Source organism: Loxodonta africana, chromosome 13 (assembly GCF_030014295.1).
Source record: "Loxodonta africana isolate mLoxAfr1 chromosome 13, mLoxAfr1.hap2, whole genome shotgun sequence".
Classification (NCBI taxonomy): Eukaryota; Metazoa; Chordata; class Mammalia; order Proboscidea; family Elephantidae; genus Loxodonta; species Loxodonta africana.
In genome coordinates, this window is record NC_087354.1 from 57,907,024 (window position 1) to 57,928,222 (window position 21,199).

The 21,199-nt window shown below is 48.4% G+C and overlaps 1 protein-coding gene across 1 annotated transcript in view; it reads left to right on the forward strand.

Moving 5' to 3' along the window:
• The window catches only part of ALDH1A2 (aldehyde dehydrogenase 1 family member A2), a 94,292-nt gene extending 79,111 nt beyond the window's left edge, over nucleotides 1-15,181 (forward strand). The window contains exons 8-13 of the mRNA XM_064267491.1: nucleotides 1,195-1,297; nucleotides 3,053-3,237; nucleotides 4,763-4,927; nucleotides 5,609-5,766; nucleotides 6,072-6,146; nucleotides 13,348-15,181. Of these exons, the coding sequence (XP_064123561.1) occupies nucleotides 1,195-1,297; nucleotides 3,053-3,237; nucleotides 4,763-4,927; nucleotides 5,609-5,766; nucleotides 6,072-6,146; nucleotides 13,348-13,420 (759 nt within the window). The 3' untranslated portion in view covers nucleotides 13,421-15,181. The remainder of the gene's footprint in view (nucleotides 1-1,194; nucleotides 1,298-3,052; nucleotides 3,238-4,762; nucleotides 4,928-5,608; nucleotides 5,767-6,071; nucleotides 6,147-13,347) is intronic.
• The last annotated feature ends 6,018 nt before the right edge of the window (nucleotides 15,182-21,199 follow it).

Consider the following 21,199-nt stretch of genomic DNA (forward strand, 5'->3'; position numbering starts at 1 on the left):
AAGGGCCCAGTGGAGATCAAATGTAAATTTAGGATTTCTCTTCTCCAGGCTTTTTAAATGCTTAATTTTTCCATAGAATTTCAGGCATAAGTAGCGCTTTTCATCTCAGCAAGATCAGTGTGCCTGTATGAGCCTAAACGGTGGCCCGGTATTTTCCATAAAACGACCTCTGCTGTCTGGTCAAGCCACACTCTGTTACAGGTTGGGGTCTCTGGAAGCTGTCACTGAGATGGACTTTGACATCAGGATGTGTATCAGGGACCCCTGCTGAGGGGGACGGGTCAACGGGACATGCAGTGAGGCCAGCCACACAGGGCACGGGGGAGTTTGTGGCCCCTCAGAGTTGTCCTGTGGGTGTCTGAAAGGGTGGACCTTTATACTCCTGCCACTGTCAGTTATTGGATGGGACCACCTAGGGGAGGAAAGCCCCCTCAGGCGAGGCAGCCCTCTTCAGCTGAGGCAGACTCAGAAGGAGCTGAGGCAGGAGGCTGTCTGTCTCCTGACAGCACTCCCAGCGACTGGGGCAGTGAGCTCTGCCTTCAGCAGGGGATCTAGATGGTGATCCCTGTCTCCATTCTGACAGTTTCAGTTTCACTGGAAATATGAGTCCACTCGATGGCAAATGCTTTCCCCAAACTCAGCCTATTGTTTGTTTGGATTCTAGGTAAATAGACATGTACAAAATATACCAGTAAAGACAGACCCTCAGCCATCTGGAATCCTTTGTAACCAAGGCAGAGGTACAGGAGACCAAGTGATAAAAGTCATACCTGCCATTTTGAGAGATTCTTGAACAATTTGTTTTACAACCATCATTCCTTTTAAGCAGAGCCAGTCTGGCTTTCCCTGGAGGCCGGGCCACAGTGCAGTGATGGAGATCTACTACATTTTGCCTGCCAGCTATCTTTAGAAAAACCTCTCAGTGATTACAACACCAGCTTTAAGCCCCTTTTCCTTGCTCCCTCCATCATGAAAGTAAAGCAATCTTCTGAGTCACTTCAGCAGGGACATGAAACTGCTGCCCAGCTGACTATTACCTTGTGTAGCCAGGTTGACCTTGATGAACCGTCCCTGTTATTTGGTGGGTGAGTTCACCTTGCAGGACCCCGTTACTGCACATCCCACCGTTGCCCAGAGCCAGCTGTGGCTACCGACCACAAGGTGTGTGAAACCTCTCTCCGTTTTTTCTTTCAGGTAGGAAAGCTTATCCAAGAAGCAGCTGGAAGAAGTAACCTGAAGAGAGTAACTCTGGAACTTGGAGGGAAAAGTCCCAATATTATTTTTGCAGATGCTGATTGTAAGTCACCCACCGATCCCAGACCATCCCCCTGAACTGCTCTTTTGTGCTGTCTTTTGTGTCTCCACTTTTGATAGGACACTAAGAAAAAGGACTTTGAAGCTAAGGGGCAGTCAGGAAAAATTGACTCTTGCTTCAACTGACTCTCTTTGCTTCTGAGAAGGAAACGGTTTAATACTGGAGAGAGAGCAAGTACCGATTAACCAATGAACAGAGAGTTGTTTTCTAGATTCTCGTAGCCATTTTGACTGTGCTGTTGTAGAATAGGGGATATGAGGTAAAGGCTTGGTCAGTTTGCACAGTGGACAAAGCAAGGGTCTCAGCCTTTTGAACACCTGCAATCTAGTCTCTGCCCAGATTTAAGAAATCTGAAACGTCTCAACTGTGCCTGGTGGCTTTGTAGATGACTAAAAATGAAGCTCAGTTAAGTAGGGTGCTGCTGTTTTCTCAAACCCATAACCCCTTCTCTGTTTAACCACCCCAACATCTTCCTACTGCTACCCTTGACTTTCAGTTGGGATGACAGCACCCTCGCGTCCTGTGAATAGACCTACATCAGAGGTGATTCTACCTCAGCAGCAGACTTCACGGAGGCTTAGTGCAGCAGCCTAGTGAATCCTGTGTCTCCAGGCAGGATGCCACCCTGTCCGTTCTGCACAGGTGTGGGCTTTCTGTTTCTAAAAGCTCTCCAGGGAATGAAATTCCAAATCCGCTTCTGTCCCCATTTCTCTTCCTTACATCCTGCCAGGCAGAGCTGCTTTTCTCATTTCCCAGATCAGGAAACAGAAACCAGATTGCCTTAATTTTAGCCTGAGCTTGGCCTTCCCAGAATTCAGCTCTGCTGTGTCCTCACTGCCAAGGGCACCAGAATTTACATGGATTCCCCCCGAGGAGTGGGTGTACACCGACATAACAACATTGATCAGTTCATGTCTGTTCAGCTAGTCATTTAGCAACTGGGACATGTCGGATTTATTAATACTGTGCCAAAATATAAGCCATAGAGATGAAAATGAAATAGTTGTCATATTCTCTTACGCAGTCTTGTTCCAATAGGGAAGAAATGTAGTGCCTTCAAAGAAGATCCATCACTGATACACTGTAATTCACCAGAATACTAATTAAACATTGAAGGCCCTGTAGATTAGATTTGAAAACTGTGAGTCCACAGGTCAAACGTAGGACAGAGACCTGTCTTGTTTGGCCTACATAGTGTTGTAGTTTTTTTTTTTTCTTGAACAGAAATTGCACATTAAAAAACTGATTTATGTTTTTTTTTTTAAAAAAATGGAAAGATCTGTCGACTCTGGGCTTGTAATGTTCCGTGGCATCACCCAACTGGAATTGTGGATTCCCTTCTTAGTCTCTGTCATGGTGTTTTACCACCTGACCCAGTTCACACGTCTGCATTAGCTGCCTATTTCCTTTGCACATTGGAATGGGAGACCCCTCTTATAGATCTTCTGATCCAGTCTCTCTTTTTTACGGAAGAGGAAAGAGACTCGAAGAAATGAAGTTACCCAAGTCCACATAGCAAGTAACATCAGGGTCTAGTTAGAACTTAAACCAAGCTGCGTTTTTAGTCCGGCGCCTTTCAGTGTCAGACACTATCAGAGTCGACTGGATGACAGGTGGCGTTTGGTTTTTCTTTGCCTTGTGCTGTGGTGAGCGTAAAGCTGGAGCGGGGAGAGACGTGGCTGTGCAGGCAGCCCCTGGGCGAAGCAGTGTTGGCAGCGTGGCTGTTTCTCCTTGCAGTGGACTATGCTGTGGAGCAGGCTCACCAGGGCGTGTTCTTCAACCAAGGCCAGTGCTGCACCGCGGGCTCCCGCATATTTGTGGAGGAGCCCATCTACGAGGAGTTCGTGAGGAGGAGCGTGGAGCGGGCCAAGAGGCGCACAGTGGGCAGTCCCTTTGACCCCACCACTGAGCAGGGACCCCAGGTAGAGGAGTCAGAAGCGTGTTCTTTCTTTATCTAGTCCCTAGCTAGCACAGTGCCCCCTTACTCCTCCACCTTGTCTATGAGGTGAGGGCTGGAAACAAAGCCAGTGAGGGACTGTGTATTTCCTGTTCTTCTTCTCTTTCTATATGATATCTGAAAAACTTAGAGATTAGGGTTGCCTTAAAGATATTTTGAACTTTGGGGGTAAGTTGGAGTTTCTTGGCTCAAAAGAAAGACCCGGGCATGACAAGATGGAGCATGGCCTTAGAACCCAGTCTTCTAACCACTGAGCCTCGAGACAAGGAGGGTGAGTATCTCTCCTTCCCAGCTGCCAAGGGTTCTTCCCACCCACCTGACCTCATCTAGGGAGATCACTTGTAGCTTATGAATCTGTGGGAAATGAGTGGCTCAGTGAGGGTCGCTCTGCCTTATGGTTATCTCCACTCTCAGTGCTTCATACACTGGTGAGGTGAGGAGGGGCACAGAAGTCCTTTCTGAGCATCCACTCTGCAGTTCTGCATAGCAATCAGGCCACATTTCCAAATGGAATTCTGCTTCTGAACTGTAGATAGAGTCTAAGAATGTTCAAAAGACTCTCCACACCAGCACCCACCCAAGTCGCTAGAGTGTGGGTGTTTCTGGTAAGGAACAGCGTCACCGTAGTGTGACCCAGTGAGACAAGACTGGTGTCCTAGCCAAGCAATTCAGACTCAGATCCATGTAGGTTTTTATATTGTTCATATAATTGAATAACAACTCTGCCAGTTTTAGGGGGAGTGTAAGACTGACATATTTTGTGGACTAGGAAGCCAGCCCCTTCACTCTTTACACTTAATCCTTTACTCTAAAACTGTAATAAAAATTCCTTTAAAAGCATACTCCAGTAGGGTTTGGTGTGTTAAACCATCTAAAGAGAGCATATGTTCATTCGTTTATTGTTTTTATCTTTTTAATGACCGATACAACTTGTTAAATTATTCACTTGATTACAGAGGTCAGTTTCCCCCATATAACCAGTGAATGACAGTTAGTGAGTTTCCATCACTTAGGAGTTCAGACTCTTTTCATTGGTACTCATGGGTCCACAGTGTCATCAGAGCAATACATTCTTGGAATCCTGCATGTGTTCGGATGAAACCAAACTTACTGCTAAAGAGTTGATTCTGACTCATAGCAACCCTATAGGGCAGGATAGGGCTGCCCCGTGAGGTTTCCGAGGCTGTCATCTTTACTGAGGCAAACTGTCACATCTTTCTCCTGAGGAGTGACTGGTGGGTGGGTTCAAACAGCAGCCTTTAGGTTAGCAGTGGAGCGCTTTAAGCGCTGTGCCACCAGAGCTCCTGTATTAGGTTGAACCATACACACTTGACATTTTTTGTGGGTCAGAATGTTAACAACCACTTCATATGATTTAGCCAGATAAAATGAATCTTTGAAAAAATCATAAATGAGGGATTCTTGAGAATGTGCTCATTTCTGTCTTCATGGAAGGTTTTACCTGGAGTCACTAGGTGTTTCTTCTGTAGATTGATAAGAAGCAGTACAACAAGATCCTGGAGCTCATCCAGAGTGGTGTAGCTGAGGGTGCCAAGTTGGAATGTGGAGGCAAAGGGCTAGGCCGGAAGGGCTTTTTCATCGAGCCCACCGTGTTCTCCGACGTCACCGACGACATGCGGATCGCCAAAGAGGAGGTATCAGACGTGGTGTTCTTACACAGCCACCTCCTTCTTGGAGTGGTTTCCGAGCATTCCTGGGTAGACAGTGTTGCAGTTTCAGCCTTGTATTTCACGTGCACTCTGCAATAGCAGCAGGCATGGCTGTGGAAATCCCAGCCTCAAGAAAAAGTTCAGCAAAAAAGCCAACAAGCTAGATGAAGGCCAGGTGACACACCATTAGACTGCAGTTATTATTAGCTGACAGTCCTAACAGCCAAGTCATTCGCCTCAGGAATGCACTGGCAGCAGTTCAGTTCCCCCAGACATGGGCCACTGGTCTGTTAACCGGGAAGGAGAAAGAGCCCTCACACTTATGCAAGAGAGGGACCGGGAGCCGGTTGTCCAGCTGTCTAGGTCAGTGTTCTCGGTCCTGGAACAGCACCCAGGGGATCCTGGAGGATGCCACCTCCTCTTCCGTACCTAGAGAACACACCTCTGGTGCACGCAGGGGAATCAAGTGATGCTGGAGGGCAGGGGCATTAAGCAGACTCTTTGAGTTAGACTCGTATAATCTCAATCTGGGAAAGGATGGGATATTTTACAGTTTTGTACTGCACAACTTAAGTGTCACTAAAACTATCAAGGCAGAGTAAACTTGCTCCGAAACGTGGAAAGCAGGTAAAGGAGTCACGAGGCGTTCATGCTGTTTTCTTACAGATCTTCGGCCCTGTTCAGGAAATCCTGAGGTTTAAGACAATGGATGAAGTTATTGAAAGAGCCAATAACTCAGACTTCGGACTTGTAGCAGCTGTCTTCACCAATGACATCAACAAGGCCCTCACAGTGTCATCTGCAATGCAAGCTGGGACTGTGTGGTAAGACCAGAGTCAGTCTTGTTGTTCCCTCTGGTGGTTGGGGTCCTTATAACTCCCTGGAGCCTGGGCAAAATCAACAAATAAATATCCTCTGGGAAGATGGGGGTGACCAAAGGCAGCAGACTTCACCCCTAGGGATGCACTCCTTCCTGGCTAGGTCAGGAAGTCAGTGAATTTTATATTAGAACATTTTCATCTGTAAAAAGGAATTAAAAAATAAAACCTTCAGAAAGAAGACCATGTTCGTGGGGTTATTTCTGTGCAGGTGGAACTCACAGTTACAGTACTGTCTTCTTTTCTTTCAGGATCAATTGTTACAATGCCTTAAATGCGCAGAGCCCCTTTGGGGGATTCAAGATGTCTGGAAATGGAAGGGAAATGTAAGTGTCCAAACTTCGCGGGGCATTGTGGTTATTGTTGTCAGCATTGTGATTATCAGCACAAAGGGTCCTCATATAACAGTTTAGTTCTCTCACTGTTGTTAATTCATTAACTTTTGTTGAGCACACAGCACCATACGCCAAGACTGTATTGCATGTAACAAAGACTGATAAGACACAATCCTTCACCTTAAGTGGGACTGGAGAAAATTAATATACCAGTAATTCTGTGTAATAAGGACTATTATGGAAATACGTTAAACATCTTATATACATAGAGGCAGTCAGACATACAGGGTCAGAGAAGACGTCACAGAAGAGGTAGTATCTCAGTATTTAAGAAGCAGGCATGAAGGCACAGCAGATGTAGACGAGTCAGGGAACAGAAACAGAATGGAGTTGGGTGACCTTAAAACGAAGGCCACCATTGCCAACCCAAGGGACAGGTACAAACTTCACAACATTTAATAATCTCCAGCTGATGTTTAAAAATGAGGAGGCTTTGTATAAAATCTAGGTTTCTTGTTGATTTTCATTACTCTATAGCAAAATTGGGGCCCTGGTGGTGGAGTGGTTAAGAGCTACAGCTGCTAACCAAAAGTTTGGCAGTTGGAATCCACCAGCTGCTCCTTAGAAGCCATGTGGGGCAGTTCTTCCCTGTCCTATAGGGTCGCTATGAGTCGGAATCGACTCCACAGCAATGGGTATAGCAAAATTGCTGGAACCGTGGGAACTCTGTACTTTGCCACGGTCCGCACAATGCCTGTTGCTTTGGGGACTGAGTGTTGGTTGTCATTCATTTTGTGCCCATCCTCTTCACTCACCGATGATGCTTCCTCAGGCCTGTAGGTTCTGTGAGTTTGGGACTGTAGGGTGGGATGTAGGATGACAGGAGGGGACTTGCCAAAGATACAAGTGGAAAAGTTGATTTAAATCAAATCTCAGAAGACTTTATAGGCCAGCTGGTGGGTACCAAAGGTTTAAGACTGAGAATTCTGGCCCAGAGAGGATGTTTTGACAGAGACTATAGGAAAAAGGCCCATGAGAAGAATTTTGCAATAACGGTAATGGATGTCATTAATGGAATGCACACTGTGTCTGCCTCTGTATTAATAATCTTCTAACCCTGTCTCGTTTGGTGTTGACAGTGATCCTGCATTGGGATTGTTGTCTAACCCTGTCTCATGTCCCAGAAGCCCACGAAATGAACCAGGGGCGAGAGTGGGCAGGAGCTGGCCAAGTCACGCAGTGTCAGTGCAGACCTGACGTGTGACTCTGGGTCTCAGTGGCCAACCAGATCCTGTGCTCTTAACCCTCCTGATGCCCACCGAGGGAGCCTGGGGCCAGGCACAGGGATGGACTCCTCAGGGACAGGACCAGAGCTGGGCAGAGCCCTCCTGCAATGACAAGGGCCTGAAAAATGAGACTCTGGCAAAGGAATACTAGAGTCTAGAGGGACTTCACTTGCAGGGTTCATAAACAAATGGTGTATTTTGAGTGGTCGGAGGATGAATGGTAGCCAGGGTCTTCCTGAGCTGACTACCATCATCCAAAAAAATTCCCCTTATTTTGAAAGGAGCCAAGTCCATAGTTTCTGAATCCTGTGACCCGCAAGAGGAGACAGTCTGCCGCGTCTGTCCCCTCTGCCATTATATCCAAGTCATCCTTTTTGGGGCAGGTACCTATTTTATAATCAGCGTACTGACAATAACATACAACCCACTGCCATGCAGTCAATTCCGACTCATAGTGACCCTATAGGACAGAGTAGAACTGCCCCATAGAGTTTCTGCGGAGTGGCTGGTAGATTCAAACTGCCAGCCTTTTAGTCAGCAGCCAAACGTTTAACCACTGTGCCACTGGGGCTTCAAATAATAACATACTGTATGCAGATCACTGTGTTTGGTCCATGGGGAAAACATGCTAGTGGAAGATTTTAACATTTTTGGGGGGAAATGAAATCTGCAGCATTAGAAGAGTCAGAAGAAGCCCTAGAAGGGACTGCAAAGTGACAGGCATCCCGGGATGGGAGAGGTCGCTGTGAGCCGGTGAATCTGAGAAACCTTTAGATCTGATCTTGTATGCGGTTGCTGTGTGCGGTGGAGTCGATTCCGATGCATAGTGACCCCATGCAACAGTAGAACTGCCCCAGAGAGTTTTCTAGGCTGTAATCTTTATGGAGGCAGATTGCCAAGTCTTTCTTCCCAGGAGCCCCCTGGAGGGGTTTGAACCACCAACCTTTCAGTTACAGCCAAGCGCTTAACTGTTTGCACCACAAGGGCTTCTGAATTGGCCTTTAAAGGAGAGGAACATTTGGGTGGATGAAGAAAAGGGAGTGTTTTTTTCAGGGTCTGTGGTCAAAGCAGACCGATGGGGGAGAATGAATCAAGACTGCAGGAGAAGTAGTGTGTTTTGGAGGAAAGCGCACTGAACCCTAAGACTAGAGCCGAGGGGTTGCACGCGTCAGACACTTCAGCTGGTGATTTCCAGCCCTTAACCATTCAGCTGTAAAGTAGGCATAGCTTCGAGGCAAGAGCAGTTTCTGAAATCACACTGCTTGGATGCTAATTCTGGCCGTACTGTTCACCACCTGTGTGTCATTGAACAAAATTACTCAGCCTCACTAAGCCTCAGTGTCCTCATCTATAAGATGGGAGTAATTATAGTACCTACCTCACAGGGTAGCTATAGAGATTAAGTGTTAGAAGTAAGTATGTAAAACTAGCGCTTGTCTGGCAAGTCCTCAGAAAATGGTAACTGCTGTTGGTCGTTGCTGACCAAGTACGCGAGTGTTACGTGGTTGACCTTTCTCTCTCTCTTAATAAACCTATTACTTGCGGAGTGTAGCAGTTTTTCCCCTTAATTCCGGCCAGTGTCTCCAGCTTGTATTCTGTCTGGAAATGCCAGGGAAAAGCTCTTCTTGCTTGAGCACCTTTTTTCTGGCCCCCAAGGCCCCTGGCTTGCTTTACAGCCACACCCCACAGCCAGGCTGGATCCTGTTTGCTCAGTTCTTAGTACCCCTCAGCTTGCACCAAGTCTTCATGTGCTCCAGCTTTCTCTTCTTAACTTGTGTATGGCCTGATGTTTCTGCTTCCACTCTTCAGGATGCATTCAATTGGTTAATCCATTTCCTGCCCTGTGTCTGTGCTTCCTTGGTCTCTGAAACGTTTGGGCAGTTGCTAGTGCTGAGAACGCTGGTCGCGTGGACTGTTTTGTTACAGATCATTGATAAGGTGAATCATGGGCGTAAAATAAACTTGTGGTAAGTAATCATTGGTTGATGGAGCCTAATCCTGACTGTGAGCAGGTCTCCTGTCAGGATTCAGGCTCTTACATTGTCCAGGTCCAGTCCATTCCACTCAAACATCCGCCTGCCAAGAAAGAAGCTCCAGGATGCATCAGGATCACACGTAGCTGCGGCCACTGGAGAGCAGCGTCCTCTTATGTCCTGGGCACTGTAGCCATCTGGCCTCCCAGTGCAGTTAAAAAACAATCAGGAAATGGTTGTTCTCTGACAGGACTCTTCATCTTGTCTACATTACATGGCTCTTTGTCACTGCTTGCCCCTAAAACGTGTTTTCTCTTCCTTCAGCAAGGTAGAGGTGGAAGGAGGTGCTCCCCATAAAGCAGCTCGCACTGTCCTGGTCCCTCATTCTCCCTTCTCATTTCACGCAGTCCCAGAAGCTCCAGCTGACCCTCCTTCATGACGGAATTGTCCAATGGCCTGCACCCTGTCCAGCTCTCAGAGGAGCCCAGAGGGGAGAAGCGGGCTCCAGGGAGGGCTGGCAGATCCCCTGAGGGTCACGGCACAGAGCTGCAGGAGGGCTGCCCTCTGCAGGCCCTCTGGTGGCCTGCCGGCCTCTGGTTCCAGGTCAGGATGGAGCAGAGCCTCCGTCAGTCCTGCCAGCTGAGCTAACTCCATGTGTCTCACTGCTAAGTCCTTTTCTCACTTTGTCATTGAAGCTCCCCCGAGGCGAGGGGGCAGAGCAAGGGCTGTAAAATATGTCACCAACCCCGGGGGAGGCGGGGGGGAAGAGAGCTGTGAGTCTCAGCATTCTAAAAACTGAGGAGACAGGCTGTGGACATGGGGAGCGCTATCAGGGTTCTTAAAATCAGGAGTTCTCAGGTATGTGTGGGTGTGTGCCTGTGCACAGAAAATTAGCTGCAGCTTGGGGAGGGGGCTTGTTAAACATGCCTCGCTGGGGTCCCACTCTAGGAGATTCTCATGTAGTACATCTGGGATAGGGCCTAAGGAGCCCTGGTGGCGTAGCAGTTACGCGCTCAGCTGCTAACCAGAAAGGTTGACTGCTCCACAAGAGAAAGATGTGGCGGCCTGCTTCCATAAAGATGTACAGCCTTGGAAACCCTATGGGGCAGTTGTACTCTGTCCTATAGGGTTGCTGTGAGTCGGAACAACTCAGTGGCAGTGGGTTTGGTTTGGGTATGGGCCTGTGTTGTTAACAAGCTTCTGGAGTGATTCTGATAGAGGTGATCTGGGGACCTTACTCTAAGAACTGCTGTTGTAAGCCAAGAGAAGGGTGGGGATGGACACTTGTTCCTGGCTAATTCTAAGAGATTTCTGAAACAGCTGGCTGAGAGCCATGGGGAGCTAACTCTTATCCCATCTGTAGTGGTCAGGGACCTTGAGTTCCAGTAAGCTCCTCAGGCGATACCTATGCATGCTGAGCTTCTAGAGCTGCTGCCTGAGAGATGATGTGGACACCAGGGGGTGGAGGTGCCCCTGAACAGTAGGGCCAGTGCTGCCGAGCCAGTGGGCAGCAGAGCAGTATGGTGTCCTGTCTGTTGAGCCCCGGCTGCAGTGTTCTTTCTCCCGCTACATGCTGCCCTGCTCACACTGCTCCCAGACCCCTCACTGGCGTTCCTTGATGCCCTGGCTCAGGGGCAGAACTTGTTTTATGGCAGATTTGGGTCTTCTCTGGTCCCCCGAGGAACAGGCTATTCACAGACTCTGGGCAGCAGATCATTGCTGAGACCGCAGAGAGGAGCCAGCCAGGCCAGCATGATTTTCCATTTTATCACGCACCCAGAGATGGCAGAACGCAGCGGTCACACTCCCAGACAACCACACGGCAGGTTTCTGATCCCGTAGCCCTCCTACATTCTCTGACAACCTAGGAGATCTGAGTGGAGGAAAGTGTGGTTGGGGTCTGCCCAAGTGTGTGCACAGGCCAGGAAATACCAAGGGAGTAAGCTCGCTTCAAGCAGGAGTCACATGACGTCCGTGATGAGCAATCACAATGGGAGTTGCCCAAGGGCAGGAAAAACTCAGAGAGTGCCAAAGCTGAGCTGGTAATAGAGACTCAGAGCAGGACAGAGCTCATGAGGGAACAAGTAATGAGCGGTGCAGTCCCAAGTTTATTCTTACCTCTGTAAGAAGGACTGATGCAGACCCTGGCCGTCCGCTGATGTCCCAGCAAGGCTCTGTCCACTCAGGTGCCCTCGGTGCCCAGAGGAGCTGCCAGCAAAGCACTCGCAGCCTTGTGCAGGGCCACGGGGATTCCCAGCAGGAGCTAGGATGAGGCCTTTAGAGCAGGTCTCTCTGGTAAAGCCAGGTTACAAGAACTCTTTACCTTCTGTGCACGGCTGTTTTAAAAAACAGTGTTTATTAATCCTGTCCTTTTCACATACATCCCTAAGTCTTGTCATTGTTTCCTGATGGAGGGGGTACGGCAACAGTAGAACTGGGAAAGAAGGGATAGGAAGAAGACTTTTCATTCACTCATTCACTCAGCAGTAATCAACGAGTGCTTTCTATGTGCCTGACGCTGTAGGCTACGTATGATGTTTGGTGAAGGGCAAAAGTGAAATCATTAAGAATCACTTCCGTGGGGAGACACAGCTGCTCAGCCAGTTCTGTCCGTTGTGAGGTGCAGTGGTGAAGGTGTGTCCAGGTGCTGTGTGAACAGAGGAAGGGGAGGGTGCCTTCAGCCTGAGGGAGTTAGGAGAAGCTACACAGGGGAAGATGGCCTTAGAGAGTATAAGAAAAAGTTAAATGACTTTAAAGAAAAAATAGGAGCACATACTTAATTTTATGAGTAGAAAAAAGGCAGTTAAAGTGAGGTGAAGGGGAGTGGGGTAGAGATGAGACGTGGGGGAAAGGAGCATTGCAGCAGCCAGGCTTCGCTCGCCTGTGTCTCCTCCTGCCATGGTGGAAATACCCCTGGAGGGTACCCAGGGAGCGGAGGGAGGCAGGAAGGGCTGAGCTTCCTGTCACCACCCAGGCAGGTGACCCAGGTCCCCACTCATCAGGCCCTGCTGGCTCCCAAGAAGCGAGGACCTACTACTATTTAGCAGTGCTGCTGCCCGTAGTAACAGCTCCATAAATGTTGTTTCCCGAGAGAGTGGCAACCCTTGATCCAGGATCACGACCCAGAGAGCTCCGCAAGCCAGGAGGGGAGGTGGCCAGAGGAGGGTCTTGGGGGGAGTACTTAACTAACACTTCCCAGTTCTTTTTATTCAGTTATATCTATTTCTTAACACTTTGCCCTGACGACGTGGGGGCTGTGGACGGACGGTCTTGACTCAGGATTGTGTTTCTGAGGTGTTGCAGGTGATTTATGATTATCTGTGGTAAGCTTTAGGTGTTCATTCCTGTTTATGAAATTTAAGGGAGAATGAAAAGGAACTTAGAATACCAAACCACGAGGGTCCTGGCCTGGGAAACTTCGTGGTTCTTATTGTGACACAGGAGACCAGATGTCCAGCAGAGTGGTTAGCAAGCAGAGCCCTCCAGAGGGTCTCCGTTCCCGGGGAGGGGCTGCACGAGAGCAGCCCTGGAGAACCAGCGCTCTGTGGGTGGAAGCATGGACTGTGCGAGGTCGGCTGTCACTGCTGCAGCCCTGGGGACTTAGCCCAGGAGCAAAGCCAGGGGCATCTGTGTAACCCCTGGCCAAGGGTAACGCCCAGGCTTGTCTCTGAGTGCTGAGGAGCCCTGGCCTTTTTGTACAATGTAGTGCAGACAGCTCATCCTTCGCCTTTAAGAAGCAGTGACTGCTCATGAGATGAGGGCTTTCTCTGCCCCACAGAGGAAGGCTGGGCTGTCAGTCATTAGGAATTTTTCCACACAAACCCCAAGACATCTTTTCACGGGTGATAAACTTGACTTCCCAGGACTCTGACCATGGCTCAGGTGGGTTGCCTGGTCCTCTGGTTTCTGATACCACCTATTTCTGTTTTTCAGGGGAGAATTCGGTTTGCGAGAGTACTCAGAAGTGAAGACTGTGACCGTAAAGATCCCCCAGAAGAACTCCTAAGAAGGCCAGGAAAGAAGAGGAGAGCCAGCCTGCACACCCCTCTCTCTGCTGTCCCTGTGGGGCTCCGCTCTCAGGAACACACAGCTGATACACAGTCCTTATTAAAGGGTTCAGTGATAACATGCAGCGAGGCAGGGCACTGCGTAACTAACAGAGCAGCTGGGCATGGCTTCATGGCGCTGAGGGATCACCCTCACGTTACCAAATTCGGGGAGAGGTGGGGCAGAGGCGGCTGTCGGGCACCTCCAGTGTCTCCGGAACCAGGGACTGAATTAGGAGCTGTGTTAGTTGACGCTTTTAGTTGCAAGTATCTTTCCTCTTGAGGAAAGGTGGCCTCTCCCTTGTCTTCATTTCCCCCTCCCAGGCTCCCTGCACTCATCCACCCCTCCCACTCCTCCAAGGAGATCTCAGCTGAGCTCATTTGGGGCAGATGTTTGGGCCAGGAATAATTTTCCAAGGTATTGCAGCCAAATTGCCATTTCGTGTCATCCATTTCTTCAAAGCAAAACATGAAGTGGTTTTCGTTAGAGCCAGACCAGACTGGGGATGCCAGGAGCTGGTCCACGGCAGCAGATGCACTGAGGAATAAGATCCGGCCATACCCCTGGTCCTGTCTGGTGTTCTTATACCCACAGGTAACTCGAGGGAAAGGTCAGGAAGATGGAGACCCGGAGGATGTCACGTGTGGTTCACTCACAGCCTCTGAGCTTGCTGCATCGGTGGTGGTTTCTGTGTGTGTGTGTGTTTACTTCTCTCGGTTTTTCTGGGTTAAGGTGAAGTGTGGATTGTTTTTCATAGATGGATGTGATCTTAAGCTCGTCATTAAAACCAACCAAAAAAAGTCTGAGTAGGCTTGAGAATTTGGAAGAAGAATGCTTTGAAGGCGTAATCAGTTTCCAGTAATGGCCGATTGTTCGTACTGAGTGGGTCCTCTCTGCTCTTGGGGCCTGCCGTCTCCTCTGCACCCCATCCTCCACTGACATCTGCTACTCCTAGTGTCATGGGTGTGACTTTGGCCTGTCCTGGGCCTAATGTGCCCTATACCCATTGGCAATAACCTTGGAAAATTGGGCCAAGCCTAGGGGTTTCCTTTTCCTTTGGCAGGGTTCCCCCGTGCCATGACGCCATGCTTCACAGAGCTGCTGTGCCAACCAGGGCTCATCCACCGTGGTCTTTGCCTGGCTTTGCCTCTTGGCACTCGGGCATCAGCCTCGGGGCGGGGGCGGGCAGGAAGCAGGCTCCTCCCTTCCTCTCAGCCACAGGCCCCTGCTCTGCTCCTCAGTGAATTGCTGTGGGCAGTGGCTGCCTTCCCCCTTCCCTCTTTCCAGCTGCAGAATCCAGCTCACTCTCTCACCTAGACGAAGATCAGTTATTTAAAAGTACTGAACATAACCTAGAATATGTGGAATATGGGCTATATATATGTATGGCCTCTGTATTTAACAGTTTTCTGCTTTCTAACCATTACCGGTTTTCTATTTATAACCCTTATCTATTCACAATGCTGTAAGGAAATCTGCACTTGGTGTTATTTACACGCAACAGCGCATCCAGGAGCCAATGCCTCGATCGACGTGCATTTCTGAGTTCTTCCGTGTGAACATCACGTTCTCCTCCCATGGCCTGCATCCAAGTGAACCTACCCACTAACAAACTAGTTACCTTTGAACTGCAATATAGAATGTGAAAATGAAGATTTATTCCCTTTAATTTACTTAAAAAGAAACCTCTGTACTAGCAATAAAGCATTTATATTGTGTACTCCTGGGATTCTCTGGCTGCGATTTTAAGTCTGTGAGTCACACAAGTTCATTTGGGTCCTTCTCTCAGCTGCGGGTGTGCGGTTCTTCAGCCAGGTTGCTGACTCGTTACTGAGCGGAAGGCTGGGAGGGTGATTGATTTAGACTGCATTAAGATAAACAAGGCCCTCATCTCACACCATGTGAAAACTGGGAGTCCATATAGTTTTGTGTGGCAGATACATACGAGCATCTATTGAATATTTCCTGTGACAGTTGTCACTCAAAATAGCCTCCGTAAAAGCTAAAACGCAGAGGGTTTTGAGGGTCTTGCTACTTCGCAGCAAGAGTTGGGCACTGCTGATGGCATTTACAGGAGCTGTATTTTTATTTATCAAAGTGAAACGGAGTGAAAGGCAGACAACCTGATGCAGTGTAATTGCAGCTGTGAGAGAAAGCTATAAAGGGTGCCTGTACCACCAGCTAGAGCTTGTTTTCTGTCTGGATTCTTAGAGTTGAGCTTTTGGGAAGTGGTTCCTGCCCTTTAGACTGGCATCCCCTCCCCTTCCAGGTGCTGGAGTCTCCACCCAGGTTCTGGTCAAGTGATACAAACCTAAAACTGATGATTTGGCCATAGGGCAGATGCAATGTGGGGTCGAGACATACAGCTCTCTACTAGGATCCATTTCTGCCTGCTGATAGCTTGTCCTTCAAAGGAACAAATCGAGCGTGGGAGAATGCAGTCCTGGGGTACTGGCTCGGACTCTGAAATGTAGGTGAGGGGCTCCCCGTGAACCTACCTCGTGTCAGTACGTTGAGCTGTCAAGAGGAAAACGGAAAGATGGGCCTAGAAGAATCATTTAGAAGTACTCTGGAAAGATGCCCCTGTGGCACTTAGACATGGTGGGAATCAGGGTAAGACAGATACAGAATATTCCTCAAACCTGGTCCCTTTATGATCCCGACATACAGCCAAGTGAAGACAGCATTCATTACAAATGTTAATGACCAACACCCAGAAAGACACCGTTTGTCTTTAGCCCGGCATGCTTACGGCCATTTTTTACCATTAAGCCCTAAGGCTTCCCTAGCACCTTTCTTCCAAAGCACCATGCATTCATGTGGCAGAGCTTGCTTGTTCCTACACCATTTTGAAAACAAAGGATGTGAACTCTACAACGCAGGGACTGAAGAGCAGGAAGAAACGGTGAACCTACCAAGCTGGGTGGTGAACAGGAAGGCATCTAAGAATGAGGACAGTCGAAGAGCTGAGAGAAGTCAGTGTGAGAGGTGGCTTGGGTCTGGGCTTGGGGAAGAGATGTAATTTCAGTAGGCAAAGGAGCAAGAAGAAGGCATGCCGGCTGGGTAAAAGAATTACCTGCAAAGGTGAGCCTGAACCTGGCATTCTTAAGAGAGAGGAGATGGGGCTGGCGAGAGCAGACAATGCATGCTGGCAAATAGGGGGAGTTTTGATTGAATTGGTAATATGGGGATCAGTTGCAGAGGGCCGAGAAGGTTAGCCAGAGGGGTCCATCGTGATGTAATAGAAGATAGGGTGTCACTGGTGGTTTCTGAGCCAGGGTGTGATGGAAGCAGTACTGGGAGTGTACTGGTCTGGACAGACTGAATGGAAGCAGCCAGAGACTGATTACGAGGCAAGTTTGACAAAATCCTGGCTGGACCTCCGGGGATGGAGAGGAAGGAAACAATTAAATGGAAAGATTACCAGAACACGATGAGTGAATGTGAGAGAATGTAGAAGATAAATGAATATGTTTTCAAAGTTGGTGAGCAGGGAAATGGCAGTGCTACTAGCGCAGAAGTGGAAACCTGGAAGCAAGGTTTTAGGGAAAAACCTTGACTTCGTCCCTTGGACATTTAAATTTTGGAGGTGATAAACAGACATCCAGATAGAAATCTCTGGCACACAATTGGAGATGGGGAATTGGAACTCACCTTAGGTGACGACTGTGGCATGAAAGTAAAAAGCAATGGCTCTATGTACAGAAAGAGCCAGAACTACAACAAAATTAAACCCATTGCCATGGAGTCACTTCTGACTCATAGTGACCTTATAGGACAGAGTAGAACTGCCCCATAGGGTTTCCAAGGAGCAGCTGGTGGATTCAAACTGCCGATCATTTGGTTAGGAGCCAAATGCTTAACCACTGTTCCTCCACGGCCCGCAAAATTAGGGCTGGGGAAAAGAACCCAGCAAAAGAAATGTAGTCAGAGAAGTAGGAGGAAACAAGCCAGGTGTTCACCACAGAATCCAGAGAAGTAGGAGGAAAGTGAGCCAGGTGTACACCACAGAATCCAGAGAAATAGGAGGAAAACAAGCCAGGTGTACACCACAGAATCCAGCAGTCCAGCTGCTTTCCTCTTTATTCCTCTCCAAATGCTACTCACTGTTTAACACCAATTCCAAGGCCAGTGTCCTCCTTGCCCACCTTGGCCTGCTAGTCCAGACTCTAATTTCTTCTACTTAATGTACTTACCAATTGTGAGCTCGCATCCTCTCCAGTGAGGTGCTGAGGTGGCAAGAGCTAGCATGGTGCCCAGTAGAGCAGTTGCCCTGTAATGCTGGCTTAGGCCTAGCGACTGGAACAGCCATTCCTGAGACTTCACCCACAAGCACAGTGAGACTCTATGATGGACCAACCACGACTGACCAGGGAAAGGTCGGCTGCTGCTCATCAACCCCCTCTGCTAACAGTGCAAGTTCAAGTCTGACATCATCAGTCTTTACTTCATAAATTAACAGAACAGAACTCTGTAATGCAAAGGCCCTCACACCATCCTCATTCTCAGCTTCTTTGCTGTCACCCTTCTTGAGAACTACGTGAAGCCAGAATCCGGCTAAAAAATGCACGTGACGCCAAGTCTTACTACTGTCTGTATGGGGCTGTGAAGTCTGATAAGAGGGGAGCCAACTCTGCATACCCAGTGACCCTAAGACACTAACTTCTTCCTTCCCTCCCCCTCGTTTCCCCCTACATGTGTTCATTACGCCCAGCCCCGCACAGGGACTAGGCACATAAAGCATAAATGTCCGTAAAAGCCCTTGGACATTTAAATTTTGGAGGTGATAAAGAGACATCCAGATAGAAATCTCTGGCACACAATTGGAGATGGGGAATTGGAACTCACCTCAGGTGATGACTGTGGCATGATGTGGCCACTCCCTTTGTGAAGCTCAGGGTCTAAAGTGACCTATGGCCAATAGTAGCTTTCTTTGCTGTGTCATTGTGAATTCTTGCCAGCAATGCACACCTAGTTAATGGAAGGGTACTGTAGTACCCTCCCCAGGTCCTCTTGAGTAGTAGCCTAGAGCAACAACTCTGAGGACTCCCACAGGGTGGCTGCTGGCAATGGAGTAGAGGAAAAGCACAGTGCATCAGAGGATCAGAAAAGTGACCAGAAGTCCCCTCTCTGAGTTCTTCTCTATCACTTACAAGTTATGTGTCTTTGGACAAGTCAGTTGACTTCCATGGGCCTCTGTTTCCCCCTCTGTTGAATCAAGATGACCATTCCTGCTCTGGCTACCCCACAGAGCTGTGAGGATTAAACAACGTCAGGGATGGTATATTTTTTCAACTGGTCTGAGACATCAAACTGTGCATACACAGCTCTAAACAACTCCAGAAATCGATTTTTAAATGACTCTTCGGAGCCCTGGTGGCTCAACGGTTAAGCACTTGGCTCCATGGGAGAAAGATGTAGCAGTCTGCTTCCATAGGGATTTACAGTCTTAAAAAACCCTGTGGGGTCACTGTGAGTTGGAAATGACTTGATGGCGGTGGGGTTTATTTGTTGCTTTGCTGTTCGTTCAGTAAGACATCCAAGTTCACAGTTCCTCCCTCAGCCTTGAGGCCATGATAGAGCCCTGACTACCTGTGATAGGGCTCCTGTGGATTTCCAGTGTGGCCTCCTTTCTAGAGGCTGCACCTCATTGAATTCACCAAGCCAGCTCGGGGTAAGGGAGAGGCATGCAGCTCTCTTTTCCCCAGGCTTTGGTTCTGTCTATTCGCACGTTGCTCAGATACTCAGTCGTGTAAGTAGAAGACTCGAAGGCCCTGGCCAGGCTGGCTGAGCCACCCTGAGTTTCCTATGTGATGAGAGCATGGGAAAGTCCACTCCGAACGGCATGAGGCCCTTTTCTTACACATGTATGTTTTCTGACTCTCACTTGGTCATTGGCCAGATTAAAAGGCAGATCAGCTTGCCACTTTGCCTTTGATGTGAAACTGCTCGGATAATGTTTCCTCTGGCCATTTATCTTGTAGCAAGCAGGAACCTGAAACCTACAAGACCCCTGCCCCTCAACTGCCAGAACGTGAGCGCCTCTTAATGGCTTTGAGGTCTTTGGCCTTGCTTCTTTGTTTCTCAAGAGCAGTCCCTGCCCTTCTTCTCATAAAATAGATGTTATCAAGTGGACTTGAGCTGGCTAATTTCTTTTACAACATGAATTCCCCAGTGTGTTTTCAGAGGTGTGCAGCAGGCTTCATGTTTTATATTCCAGGCGGGATCAAAAAGTACACTGACCGCCCTGCTTAGGGGCTCCTGAGCTTCATTAGTGGTGATGGGAAAATGCGGAAAGTAGATCCCAATGATGGTTGAACCACGTGATGAACATGGCTGAGGTCCCTGAATTGTACACGTGGAGAGCGTTGAAATGGCAAGTGATTTGGTACATATATATTCACCACAATAAGAAAGAAGTTGGGAAAAATGTTAATGAATATATACACTGAATACCATTTATGTAAAGTTTAAGAAGTGTAAAATAAAATACAGATGTTTTAGAAGAATAAAAATGCTTGGGAACTAACCCCAACCTGAAAAAAAAAAAGTTTACTGGCCTACCACTCCCAAGACCTGTCCAGCCCTCAACCTCTCTGCAGCCAAATGTGGAGATTCTGGGGTCTTTGGAAGACCTCTTATTCTGACTCCAGACATATGCATCTACTTTATGGAACGATGACGCAGCACCTTTTTCCAGTCCCCAACTCTGAGCGACAATTCTCAAGACACCCATGAGGGTGACTGAGGAGCCATGAGCAAGTGCCCCCAGAGCTGCTCCCAGTTGCCAGAGATTGGCAAACCCAGTGGGAGAGTCTGTTTGCTGAACAGCTGAAGTCTCAGTTTCTACTTCCAAAGTCAGGCTCACTAACAAACAACACAGGATTCATATAGAATTGAATAAAATCCAGATGCCACTTGTGAATACAACTAGCTCATGCTCCCTGGAGGCCCTGAGGGAGGTGTGGAGCCCAGAAACACTCTCAGAGCCCACGACAAGGTCCACGCCCAGCTCTGAACTGCGTGCTAAAAGAAACTCTGTGCCCTACTAAGGGGAGGTGGGAACAGGGCTTGTCAGGCGAAGGCTGGGGAAACGGGTGTTTGTGCGGAGTGCAAGGAGGTATCTGCCTATCTGATGTCTGTTGTTAGGTGCCACTGAGTTGGTTCCAACTCACAGTGACCCCTATCTACAACAGAATGAAACACTGCCTGGTCCTGCACCATCCTCATGATTGTTGCTATGCTCGAGCCCCTCGTTGCAGCCACTGTGTCAATCCATCTCAATTCATCCACCTATCTGATGTCTGGTCTCTTAAATTCTGATCTGACAAGCTCTCGTTCCAGAAGGGGAAGCCTGTCAGTAACATGAAGAGCTTCTCCAATGGGGCAAAGGAGCAGAGTACCAAAGTGCTCCACACTCAGGAGCTGTGTGCCTTTTCAAAATGAGCTACCACCCAGGCCCTCAGTTTCCTCGCCTGTAAAATGGGGCAATAGAATTACTTTCCTCACACAGTTGTCATGATGGTGGAATGAGAAAATGCGTGTTAAGCGCTTAACCCTTTTTTTAAGTGGCTTGGCCCATTTTAAGAGTTCAAAAAGTGGTAGCAATTAGTAAAAGCAAATAGATAGGTATCTACTAAAGCTAAGGAGCCCTGGTGGCGCAGTGGTTAAGAGCTACCTATGGCTGCTAAACAAAAGGTCGGCAGTTTAAATCCACCAGATAAACCCTATGGGGCAG